The sequence below is a fragment of the Dipodomys merriami genome, unplaced genomic scaffold (genome assembly GCF_024711535.1).
Source record: "Dipodomys merriami isolate MVZ:Mamm:240054 unplaced genomic scaffold, mDipMer1.0.p SCAF_31, whole genome shotgun sequence".
NCBI classification, from domain to species: domain Eukaryota; kingdom Metazoa; phylum Chordata; class Mammalia; order Rodentia; family Heteromyidae; genus Dipodomys; species Dipodomys merriami.
In genome coordinates this window covers 6,128,034-6,140,857 of record NW_027204604.1, presented here as the reverse complement: position 1 = coordinate 6,140,857, position 12,824 = coordinate 6,128,034, and the positions used below count along the sequence as shown (strand labels likewise).

General features: G+C 35.0%; 1 protein-coding gene across 7 annotated transcripts in view; it reads left to right on the top strand.

Moving 5' to 3' along the window:
- Rcor3 (REST corepressor 3) overlaps window positions 1-12,824 on the top strand; it is a 52,273-nt gene extending 39,449 nt beyond the window's left edge. For 2 of the 7 annotated variants that reach the window (XM_070041564.1, XM_070041562.1), the window contains exons 10-12: window positions 32-89; window positions 9,542-9,783; window positions 10,242-12,824. In XM_070041564.1, the coding sequence (XP_069897665.1) occupies window positions 32-89; window positions 9,542-9,783; window positions 10,242-10,586 (645 nt within the window). In that variant the 3' untranslated portion in view covers window positions 10,587-12,824. Of the gene's footprint in view, window positions 1-31; window positions 90-9,186; window positions 9,321-9,541; window positions 9,784-10,241 lie in introns of those variants that run through there. The other 5 variants (XM_070041567.1, XM_070041566.1, XR_011376320.1 and 2 more) reach the window with 4 other exon arrangements.

Below are 12,824 nucleotides of genomic sequence, written 5' to 3'. Positions count from 1 at the left end.
CTCATTAGGAAACTTCTGTTTAATTTTGTAGTCAAATCAGAAAATTAATGCCCGTTGGACCACAGAGGAGCAGCTTCTAGCAGTGCAAGGTATATTAAAGATATGCAGTTATTGTTACTAATAATTATTAACGTGTCATGAAAGGTGAATCCTAGTTCTTCCCTTCCTAATTGAAATGGAGAAAGGGCTCTTGTGTTCCCCCACAAAATCCTGGTGGCCAGGAATCTTGTGCTTTATTTCTGGATATGACATGCTGAGTCTATGTATGTAACATGTAAGATCCTAAATAGCACAAAATGCATTCTCAGCACTGAATAATTGATGATGATGACAACGATGATGATGATAATGATTATGATTATGATAATAATGGTAATGATAATAGACAAGCATGACCAAGTCATGTTGGCTATCTGTGTCTCTGCTTCAGTATTCTTGCAGTTGGGTCATTCTTACTATATTACTCATTGATAACATAATTAAGATCATAAACTGAGGTCTGTTTTTATTTAGTTTCTGTCATGTAACAGTGTTTCTCGATTTGATGATAAATGTCAGGTCATAAAAATATTAACCATATGCTTAAATTTTAATATAACATACCACTGGATGCTTTAGAAACCTGACTTTAAATACAAGTATATTTAGGCAGGCGCTGGTGGATCATGCCTGTAATCCTAGCTAAGGCTGAGATCTGGGGATTATGGTCAAAGCCAGCCCAGGCAGGAAAGTCCGTAAGAATCTCCAATAAAAACTACTCAGAAAAACCTGGAAATGGTGCTGTTGCTTCTGTGGTTGAATGCTAGCCCTGAGCACAATGAGGCTCAGGGACTGTGGCCAGACCCTAAATTCAAGCCCCAGGACTGTCCCCCCTCCACCAAAGAAAGGTATATTTAAAAGAAATCTTAAAACAGATATCAAAAATATGCATATAGCATTCTAATGTGCTATTTAAAAGCACTTTCCTGGAAGTGGCGCTGTAGCTCAAGTGGTAGAGCACTAGCCTTGAGCTGAAGAGATGAGGGAGAGCACTCAGGCCCAGAGTTCAAGCCCCGCAACCAAAAATAAATAAATAAATAAAAATAAAAAATGAAAGCACTTTGCTGAAGTTACATGGTAAACACATTGTGTATTATGAATACTAATTAGCAAACTGGAAACATGAACTTGGATTTTTATCATGTTTTAATTGTTTCATTTAGATTCTTTTTACTTTTTATGATCAACTATCTTCAGGGTTTTTTTTTAACAGGATTGTAGGGTTTTTTCCTTTTTAAAATAAACTAACTGCAGAATTGATTGTAATTTAAAATGTGGTCTATTTTTGTTTTCTCTTGGTTGAACTCACCTCTATGCTGAATAGTATTAGTAGCTTTTTTTCAATCTAGGTTAGCTACTCTGAGAAATTGGTCACTATGTATGAACACATCTTTTAAAACATTTCCCATTTATTGGCCAAGCATGGTGGAAATCCCAGGTATTCAGATGGTGAAAAGTAAGAGGATCACAGTTTGAGGCCAGCCCTGGCAAGAAAGTTAGTGAAACCCCATCTCAACCAATAAGTTGTGTGTGGTGTTGTATGCCTCTGTTCCCAACTATGTGAGAGGCCTAGGGTGGAGGGTCACATTATGAGTCCAACTCCAGGCAAAATATGAGACCCCCCATCCAAAAAATAACTAGAGCAAAAAACAGGGTTTCATGTGATGAAACTCCTGTTCCTGTCTAGCAAGTATGAGACCTTGAGTTAAAAAACTAGTACCATCAAAAAAATACATATTTCCAAGTATGCATCAAAGAATATATTTAATACAAAAATGGTATGCAGATGACATATCAGATATGAGAATACTACAAATAAAGATTCATGGATAGATGACTACAATTTGGTTATAGAGAATAAAAATTAGCCAACCAACATGAATTGAAAATGTCATGGCTTCAGTAGGATGGTATCAGCTTCCTTTGGTCATCCAGTGTGACATAGTCATTTCCTAACAGAAATGATTGAAGCTAATAGTTGTATAGTTGTATATGCTCTTGAGCACATTCATAAAATTGTAGAACTGAATTTCAGAATGATTCAAAACAAGACTTAGTTACTTTTTGAGGGGGGGGTGGTCAGTTGTGGGGCTTGAACTCTGGGCCTGAGCGCTGTCCCTCAGCTCTTCAGCTCAAGGCTAGCGCTCTACCACTTGAGCTACAGTGCCACTTCTGGTTTTCTGGTGGATTATTGGAGATAAGAGTTTCACGGACTTTCCTGCCCAGGCTGGCTTTGAACCATGATTCTCAGATCTCAGCCTCCTGAGTAGCTAGGATTACAGACATGAGCCACCAGAGCCCAGCTTTAGTTTCTTTATAATGTTTAATAATGACTTTTAGAGTTAGACTGATATTTTAAATTTTTATGTAAAAATAATGCTTTCAGTGGCTATTTCATATTTATTTAGAATTGTGGTTTGAAGCTGTAGCAATTATTTGGGTTAAATATTCCTCTTATTCATGTAAAGCCTGTGTTATAGCATGCTACCTAATAAGAAATGAACACTGATTTCCAGTGTTAGATTACTTTGTGAATTCTATTCTTTGAGAAAATGTCCTAGTGTAAAGGTTTTCTCATGAGGATCTTCTAGGGAAATCTGACTAGTATTTTTCTATCCAGCACCCAAAATTTGATATTGTTACGATACTACTTAAAGTAGGAGTGTACATTGAGTGTTATGGCTGATTGGATCTTATGTAATCTACATTCTAAAGTATTAGTAGTTATAACCAAACATTTTCTATGTTCTGAGGCTTATTCAGTATTGTGCAAATTTAAAGGGTAAGCCTCTAAACTAATGCAGAAGTTTGTATGGAAATATGCATGCTCTTAGGATTTCAAAAGTATTTATTTTGATAATACATTGATGTTTCTATTTTTACCGGAATTTTTGTTCTTATTTGGGCTTTTTATTTATATTGTTACTATATAAAATAAAATCATATTAGGCTATTTGTGTAAAAATTTTAGAGAGGGTTATAAAGTGCCATTTGCCATATAACATACTTCCACATTTATAAAATGACCAGAAGTATATCTCCAAACAATATAATTATATAGTAAAGTCACCTTATCTGAGTCTTGATGGTTAAAGGTATATAATTACAGTGGTTACCTTCTATAGTTTGTTATTAAGATGCCACTTAGCAGAAAATTATTTTCTTTTAACTCATTTTATTTATGATAAACTTTATGTAATACTATTATAATGACGACTTCAGTTTATAAAATAATAATAAATTATGTTTTGATTTTAGCATGTTTTAAATTGTGTGGAACTTTGTATTCAAGGCTTTGTATATTTTCCTTTGACATTCATTTGATAATACTTTATTTTATCTTGCTTATATTAGACTGTTACAGTGACCTAGAGAAAGAAACAATGTCACTGATGCTACTATTGAAATTTATAATTCTATTACACAAACTTTTTTATTATGACTCTTAAAACCAAACACATATTTAGATCATTTTCCTTCATAGAGCTTAAATATGAATTTCTCACCTTACTTTCCTATCTGTTTGCATTGTTGTTAACTAAATGTTAACCACTTAAATTTTCATTTCTCTCAAGTGAACAGTAGATGGGAAGTCATGCTTAGATAATCCATCATTTTGTTATGTTAATTCTGTGTTATCATTTCAGTAACAATATTTAAAGAGTATTGTATCATTAGTGTCACTAGTTTAGTATACTTAAAATATTTGCCAAAATTTCTATCTTAACTATCTAAATTTTCTAATATGAAAGTTAGAAGCGAGACCAGTATGTTTTTCCCATATTAGTATTAATGGTAAAATAACCCTATTTTTTATATATATCTTATAAACAAATTTTAGGAGTAATTTTTAGAGTTATCCTAAAATTAAACTTTAGTATTCATGTGATTAAAGAAAACTTCTTATTTAACAAGAATTAAGAAAGGAATTAGATTCTAGGCATATTTTCTTTCATGTAAAATAAAACAATAATTGACTCTTCCACAAAACAATACAGATGCACAAATAATACAGAACACTCTCAGTGTTTAGGGACAGAGCATGGGATACAGTATTTGCCATTGTTATTTTAGACCACCTATTAAATGTGTTAATTTTTCTAGTCTTTTAGTGCTGGAAAAAAAACTATGCTTCCCAATTAAAATCTTAATGCTCTTTTTGAATAAACAAGTTTATCAAGATGACAACTTCAGCTTTTAGTTCTTTTTCATAATACCTGTCACCTCATAAAGATAGAAAATAATGGAACTATGTTCAAATGGTTATGCTTAGCATAAAAGAAACCTTCTGTTCCTTTAATTCATTTGATCTTTTTAAGGAGAAATGACATTAGCAAATCAATTACCTTCTTCATCACTTACCAAAAAAGTAGAACTCATAAAGTAGGAGAAAAAATTGATTTAACAGTTGATAAAAATATGATAGTTAACATAGTACATAAATGTCACAAGGGAGTAGAACTAAGAAATTCATACCTTTCCTCTATGCTATTATTTCAAAAATAAACTTTTGCTAAAGTTGTATTTGTATTTCTCAATTATATCAAGTACATGTGCACTTTAAGAAATTTATCAAGCCATGCTCACGCCTATAATCCTAGCTACTCAGGAGGCTGAGATCTGAGGATCACTGTTCAAAGCCTGGGCAGGAAAGTCTGTGAGACGCTTATCTCCAATAAACCATCAGAAAACCGGAAGTGGCGCTGTGGCTCAAGTGGTAGAGCGCTGGCCTTGAGCTAAAGAGCGCAGGGACAGCACCCAAGCCCAGAGTTCAAGCCCCACGACCCACAAAAAAAAAGAAAGAAAAAGAAATTTATCATAAGAAGCAGGGGGCGGGAGAAATCCCCTGAAATCCTGTTACCTAGAAGTACCTTGCCACTGTTATAATACTTTGCTGGCTTTTTTTTTTGTCCAAAATAATATTTTGGACAATTTTTAAATAATCAAAAAGCAGCTATCTAGCTAAATGAGCAAACTCTTGACTCCCCATTTATTATTGAGAAGCACCATATAAATGCTCCAGCAGTCCAGCCTTTAGCCTGAGATCAAGTGTGTAAATAATATTCACAGGGTTCCAGTCTGATATAAATGACAGCCTCCACCAATTCAGAATTTGAGATAATTCAGACAGTGTCTATTACTGTTGATAAAACCGTCTTGTTTAAACTAGGCATAGGTTGCTCACAGCTGTACTCCTAGTTGGCTCAGGAGGCTGAGATCTGAGCATCATGGTTTAAATCCAGCCTGTGTAGGAAAATTAATGAGACTCATATCTCCAATTAACCAACAAAAAGCTGGCAGTGGAGTTAGGGCTCAAATGGTAGAGTGCTAGCCTTGAGCAAAAAAGCTCAGAAACAGAGCCCAGGCACCAAGTTCAAGTTCTAGGACTGGCATGAATTTTTAAAAAGTCTTTAAACAAATTAATGGCATAAGTAAGTGTGTGTGTGTGTGTCTGTCTGTCTGTCGGTACACATATTTGGAGAAATAATAGAATACTGGTTGGAATGTGGGCTTTCATAATATGTAATATCCATATCCTAATGTGTTATGTTTTATGTTAATTCTCAAAAAAACTTTAAAAATACATATTATTATAAGATATTATCTCCCAGCATAAAAAGCCAAATCACTCATTATAACTTATAAAAATGAAGTTTAGAAGTTTGACTAAAAATAATTGTACTCTTTCTCTGAAAAACATACTATTGTATTTCTTGTATGGCTCTCTAAATGTTTTATTTCACCAACCCTTGAAAACTGAACTCTTAACTCTAGAGGTGAAATTTGAATTTAGCAACTTTAGTCCAAATGTACCTCAGTTTTAAATCTTCAGGAAGAACTTGACTTAATTATATTGTATTGCTAAGAAAGCAACCATGTAGCCTTATTATAAAGTATAAAAAACAACAGACCACCCTTTCTCTCAGTAAACAGAATGAAACTTAGGTAACTGTGGTACCATAAGTTAGTTTGCTCCTTATATGGTACCTAGTACTAGACTGTCCTCTAGAAACCTAATTGGTGATTCTTCTTTTTTTTTTTCCTTTTTTTCTATTGTGAAAATACTGTACAGAGGGGTTACAATTAACATGGGCAAGATAATGAGTACGTTTCTTATCAAGTATTGTAGCCTCCTCCTAATTGGTGATTCTTCTAAAGAAGCAATAATAACTCAGTTGGCCTTTACTAGTCTACCTAGTTGCTGACCACAGTGTAGAGCTCAAGCATTCTTGCTGGTACCCGTGGCTCTATAATCCTAGCTACTGGGAGGCTGAGATCAAGGTTTGAATTCATCCCAGACAGACAAATTAGGAGACTCATGTCCAATTCAAAACCAGCTGGAAGTAGAAGTTTTACTCAACTGGAAGAGCACCAGCCTTGAGTGAAAAGCTAAGTAAAAGCACAAGGCCCTGAGTTCAAGCCCCAGTGCTAGAACTGAGATAGATAGATAGATATGTGTGTGTGAGTGTGTGTGTATGTATGTATATGATTCTAGCTAGAACATACCTTTGAGCAGTGTACTAGGAATACAGACATGATAAATGTATCATGCTGATTGCTGGTGGCTCACACCTGTAATCCCAGCTACTCAGAAGGTTATGGTCTGAGGATTGTGGTTTGAAGCCACCCAGCAGCAAAGTCCATTATCTCCAGTTATCCACCAAAAAGCTAGAATTGAAGATGTGGCTTAAGTAGTAGAGCACTAGTCATGACCAAAGGAACTCCATTTGAATTTAAGCCCCAGCACTGGCACAAAGAGAAAAGACAAGAAACTCATCATATACACCTCTTGTACTTTGAGAAAGAAGTAAAATAAAGCATTATAGGAAAGAAAAATAAGATTTCCTAGCCACCTTATGTAAACTTGGCATTGCTGGTGCTGATTTATACTTCATTGACACTATTTTCCCAGCCTTTTTCACTTGAGGGTACACAGTGGAAAATAAGAAGTTTGTCAGAACACAGTGGAACAGATAGATGTGGTTGATCTGGTACAGAGAGACTCCCAACAAGCCCCAGCTGTGACAGAGGCCCTGCTCATGCATCCTGTAGGCTGAGGGGATTGATATCTGGACATACTTGTTCTTAGAATCCTAATAGATCCTCAGCCAAACAATATGTTTACAGTATGGCCCGAGCTGCAAACTTCTCAACTGGCTTACATGAGTTAACATTAAACACACTTGGATGAGCTGGAAAAGGACCTTGGCATACAAAATTTCAGAAAAACTAAAGTTCTTAGAGGAAAGTAGTTTTGAGTTAGGGTCTATGATTTTGCAGATGTTATTATCTTGAGTTCTAGGGCGATTGAGCAAAAGAAAGTTAAGGAGTGAAAGGTCAAAAAGCAGGAAAATCTTAGAAATAGAAGGGACAGTTTATAGAGAATCAGACTTGGGGACCATTTTGAAATTTAATTTACAAGACATATTGAGAGTAAAATATCTTAAGACTTGGAGTCAGAGTCTGTCTTAATGTTTCTTATTAGGAATACAGAAGATCTAAACCTAGGCTTAATGCTTTCATTTCTAAACTCATGTGTTCAGGCTTGTATTTCTAAAATGTGAATTAAGTATCTTAGTAAAATTAGTTCTCTAATATAGCATGGTGCCTAATTTCTAATAAACAGTTAAGCTTCAAGTGTAGTTTTTTTCAGATTTAGAATTTAGAAACTTACACGAGTGTATAAGTAGTAAAGAAGTACTTTAATATCTTAATAGTAACTATTACTATGAAGTAACATGATTTTTATTGCCATATAAACCCTTAGTATGACTTCCTTCCCATTAGAATTCATCTGAAGAATGTAGTTCAAACTGGAAATCAGTCCCTAGACTAAAAGACTTTATTTCATTTATGTTGATAAAACCTGTCATTAAATTCTTGTGATGCATATGTCTTTCTCTTTGAGAATCAAGAAAATAAGTATGACTTGCAAACCCAAAGGTCTTTGTTTAAAATAGGATATAGTTATAGGATGATAATGTCAGACCTCCTATCCAAAATCTGGTAAGGTAAAGAAATTCCCCCTCTCCCTATGTTGGCTCTAGCCTGTTGAATGTAGCCAGAGATGCTTGCTCCCAAATTCTCAGTTTAAAATAGGGGCAATATGTAAAAGTAAAACCATGCTGCACTGATGGTACTTTCAGATAATTAGATATTTCATATGAATTGATACAGATAAGAATTGCATAGCATTTCTGCTCAAGGATAAATATATCCTTAGTTTTTCATTTATGGATATATAAATGTTAAATTCACTTAAGCCTCCTATTTTTTCATATCTCACTAATGAATTCTTATCTGCTGATATATTTTTTAAACTATCAAAGTATAATTTTGACAACTTTATAAATTTGAGCTAGGTGCATTTGTTTCCAAGAATGAATCTTTAATCTTCTTTTAAAATACCTTAAGAGGGCTGGGAAGGTGGCTCAGTGGTAGAGCGCTTGCCTTGCATGCATGAGGCCCTGGGTTCGATTCCTCAGCACCACATAAGCAAAGAAAAAAAGCCGGAAGTGGCGCTGTGGCTTAAGTGGTAGAGCGCGAGCCTTGAGCTGAAGAGCTGAGGGACAGTGCCCAGGCCCAGAGTTCAGGCCCCATCACCGGACCCAAAAAAAAAAAAAAAAATACCTTAAGAGCAAATTACTATCCTTTTGAATTTTATAGCACATTTAGTGATTTCAGTTTCATAAATCAATTACTGTCCTCTATTACATTAAAAATTCCTTAATAAAAAGGATACATTTTCAAAGAGCAATGTGTGCCCCTTCTTAAATTTCAGGTAGTGAGGATTGAGCACAGTGCTCTTCAGGTAGCACTTATTAAGCGTATCTAGAAATCCTTCTAATTCTCAGCCTTTAGGTTTATTAAGTAAGTTAAGATCCAGTTAATTCTCCAAGATCTTTCCTCTTTGTAAACCTGAGAAATGGTGATCATTCTGCTTTTGCTTTATTATAATTCTTTCCATTTGTTGCTTTCCTGGTGGGCGAGACAAGTCAGTATTGTTGAAGCCAGTATTAAGCCCCAAATTATAATGCCTTTCTTAATGGGGGAACCATAAGGCTACTCAAACAGTCCATTGAGGGGATAAAAGAGATGGCTCATTCCCATCCAGTTTTGTTTACAAACGGTGTTGCTCAAATTTAGGTGACTGGCTACTAGGGAAATAAATGAATGTGGAATTGAGGATGGAACAAAGAATTCAATGCTTTACAATAAATGGACTATATTTGAGAGTTCAAGAAAGGAGTGGAGAAAATAACTGAGTATGTAAAGACATGGTAAGTTTCTGACCATTCAGTTGAAGGCAAGTGGCTGGCCCGATGAAATGACATAATTGATAGTTTTCATCTGTGACCCTGATTTCTCAGAACTGAGAAATGAGCAGAATTTATCAGAAAGGATTTTCATTGCTAGTATCTTTTGTGTGTGCATGATGTGTAGTACACACAGCTCTCCTTATTGATCCTTCACCAGGTGTATTATTTACTTTGCCTTCCAGGTGTCCGCAAATATGGTAAAGATTTTCAAGCTATTGCAGATGTAATTGGCAACAAGACTGTTGGCCAAGTGAAGAACTTCTTTGTAAACTACAGGCGTCGGTTTAACTTAGAGGAGGTATTGCAGGAGTGGGAAGCAGAACAAGGAACCCAGGCTTCTAATGGTGATGCTTCTACTTTAGGGGAGGAGACAAAAAGTGCTTCTAATGTGCCATCAGGGAAGAGCACTGATGAAGAAGAGGAGGTGTGTTTGTGTCTGGAATTTGAGCTAATATGAGTTGAGGAGGCACCATTTTGTGTTCTATAAGGTTAATTTGTCAGAAAACTAGCTAAATGAGCATGCAAGGTTGACAATACACTTAATGGCGTATCTCTTGTGACTCTTAAGTCATAATGACTTGCTAATTTCTGATTCTAGCAGAATGGAAAGTGTATTGTTTTCCCATAGTCTTATTTTTATTTCCAGTGTTAAGCTGCTTACTAATAAAGATGTCTGTTTGATAGCCTCATTGCTTTGTTGGTTTTTGTTTTGTTTTGTTTTTTGTTTTACTTAAAATAAAAGAAGCTTATGCTTCCAATAAACACTGGTGTTATGTTTTTGTTTTATTTTGTTTTGTTTTTCCTGTGACAGCCCAAACTATATTGTATTAAGTTTGTTAGGACATACATCTCATACATGTATTTTTGTTTCCTCACCTCTAGGCACAGACCCCACAGGCTCCTCGGACTCTGGGTCCATCACCTCCTGCCCCATCATCCACTCCAACACCAACAGCCCCCATTGCCACTCTGAACCAGCCTCCACCACTTCTTCGTCCAACACTGCCTGCTGCCCCTGCTCTTCACCGGCAGCCTCCTCCACTCCAGCAGCAGGCTCGGTTCATCCAGCCCCGGCCAACTCTAAATCAGCCTCCACCACCTCTCATTCGGCCTGCTAATTCCATGCCACCCCGCCTAAACCCAAGACCAGTGTTGTCCACAGTTGGTGGTCAACAGCCACCATCACTTATTGGAATTCAGACAGATTCACAGTCCTCACTGCACTAAAAATTAAATTGGACAGTGCTGCAGTAACTTTACCCCACTATTATACCAATGCTCCTCTGACTGATGTAAAAGAGGAAAGAATAATCTTTCCTAGATTCTGAGTTCTGCAGAATTAGTCTGCAGACTAGATCTGTGGCAGTGGACTAGTATTCATGGATGTCTGGTTTTTCAGTTCACTAAACTAAAATGTTATACAACAAAAAGCCTCCAGTTAGCCTCCTTTCTAGAATGTTTTCACCATTGTGATCTCATGAAAGGAAAAAACAAAAAAAAAATTTAGTATTCTGTATACCAAGGGTTTTTTTTTTTTTACTATATTTATTTTATTAAAGTTCTTTCTATTCCTGCCTCTTCATAGTCAAGGCTCTTAGTACCAGAATATTAACTTAGGAATTGTGAAAACTCCTTAAGTTTCTTAAGGATATTTGGCTTTTTTCTTCTTTTATTTAATTTTTAAAAACATTTTTCCTATGTTAGGAGTGCAAGAATAAATAGTTGGCATCTCAGATTTTGATATATGTTCATTTTATTCCTATTTTTAAAATTATAGATCTATATCCCTTTTTTCAAAATATGTTGCTTTCTTCCTAAAGGATTATAATATATCCCTTTAAAAGAAAGCAATTTAATCAATTGCAAAGCAATTATATGAAACCACAAAGAATGTATTGACCCTACTACCCTTGAACATACAGTTTAGGGTTCTAGTGAAAGTCCTTGTTTAAAGGTCACTGACCTCACCATCTGTCATTAATAAGAGGTTTGGAATACTAATTTTATTATAAATGAGGACTTAATTTGTTGAATTATAATGTCTTTTAAGATCCTTGAAAATGTAGTTAATTTTGGAGAAAAGTTTATGTTTCTAAATGCTACTTGCTTTTAACTAGTACTTGCCTACATTTGAAGACTTTAGAAAAAATTCTATTTTGTCAGTTACGTAGAGATGGTGGTTAATAGAAACATTTATTTACAATAACATTTTTTGTGTTTAGCTTCTTAAGATTGCCCTCATACTTATTAATATAGTCTGCATTTAATATGAAGGGTGTGTTCTTGATAAATCTCTATTGTACTACTTGGATACATTTGTGTATTCCTGGCAGCCAACCTGTACTTGTGGGTTTGATTTAGGGTTAAATCACCAACATTATTTCATAAAATGAATTTTAAAATTTGTTCTGTGTTATCTAAAGGTGTATGAGTATATTGCCATAATTGTGTTGTTTACTTGAGACCCTTTTTATAAAGAAAAGCTTCAAGAAGTCTTAATTCAACAAATAATCATTAAGCACCTGCAAAAATTATTTTAGAAGTGGTAGTATTTCAACAGTGTGTAACCAGTATTTTTGACAGAATGATTTCATATTGGAATCATGACTTGTGCAGAGGGACACTTAGATTGCAATAGTAGTGAAACATAAGGCTGTTTTGCACATTACCTTATCACACTTAAAGCTACTTCACTAAACAGCATCATATGACCTAATTTAGGTTTTGAGAGGTCATGTATTCCCACAATACTGGAAAAAAACAATCCCTTCCATTGGCTCTATTCCTTAAAGGGCTATTGGTTTATCCATTGGTATTAATTTTCAAATTAGACGATTTCCTTTACATAAAAAGACACTGTTCAGACAAAGATCAAAAACATCTTGTGCAGTATATATCCCATTTACTCATTGGATCATCTTAAATAGTTCTTGTCCCTGGATCATACCAGATGAAATATAACTGATTTAAAATAATGCTAAAGAATTTATACATATTTTACTTTAAAAGCCATGGGGGACACTTATATCCTAAAGCATTTAGATTGCCTTGCATATGTGCATACTAAACAGCTTTTCTTGTCTGGTCTTTAGTCAGTAGACCTTCAGTACACAGTACCTAGGGTATGTCAGTCAAGTTGGTCAGCACCAGCATCTGTCCAGCTGTTCAGTGTATTGTAACTCATTTAAAATCTGCTCTTTCCAAGACATGGGCCAAGTGCTGTATCTGAGGGATGTGGTGTAATCTTATTTACATACACTAGAGCACACAGTAGAAAAAACCTTAGCTTCATTAGTAATATGACATGTATATAGTGAGATGTCATTATTGTGTGCTTTGCATATTTTGTAAATATTTTGCACGTCATTATTTTCCTTTTTTGTTTAAGCAGTGTTTGGCCTGGAAGAATAATATGCTTGCTGCTTAATCAAAGGATTAAAGATTTAAAGATGTCTATGTCTTCTA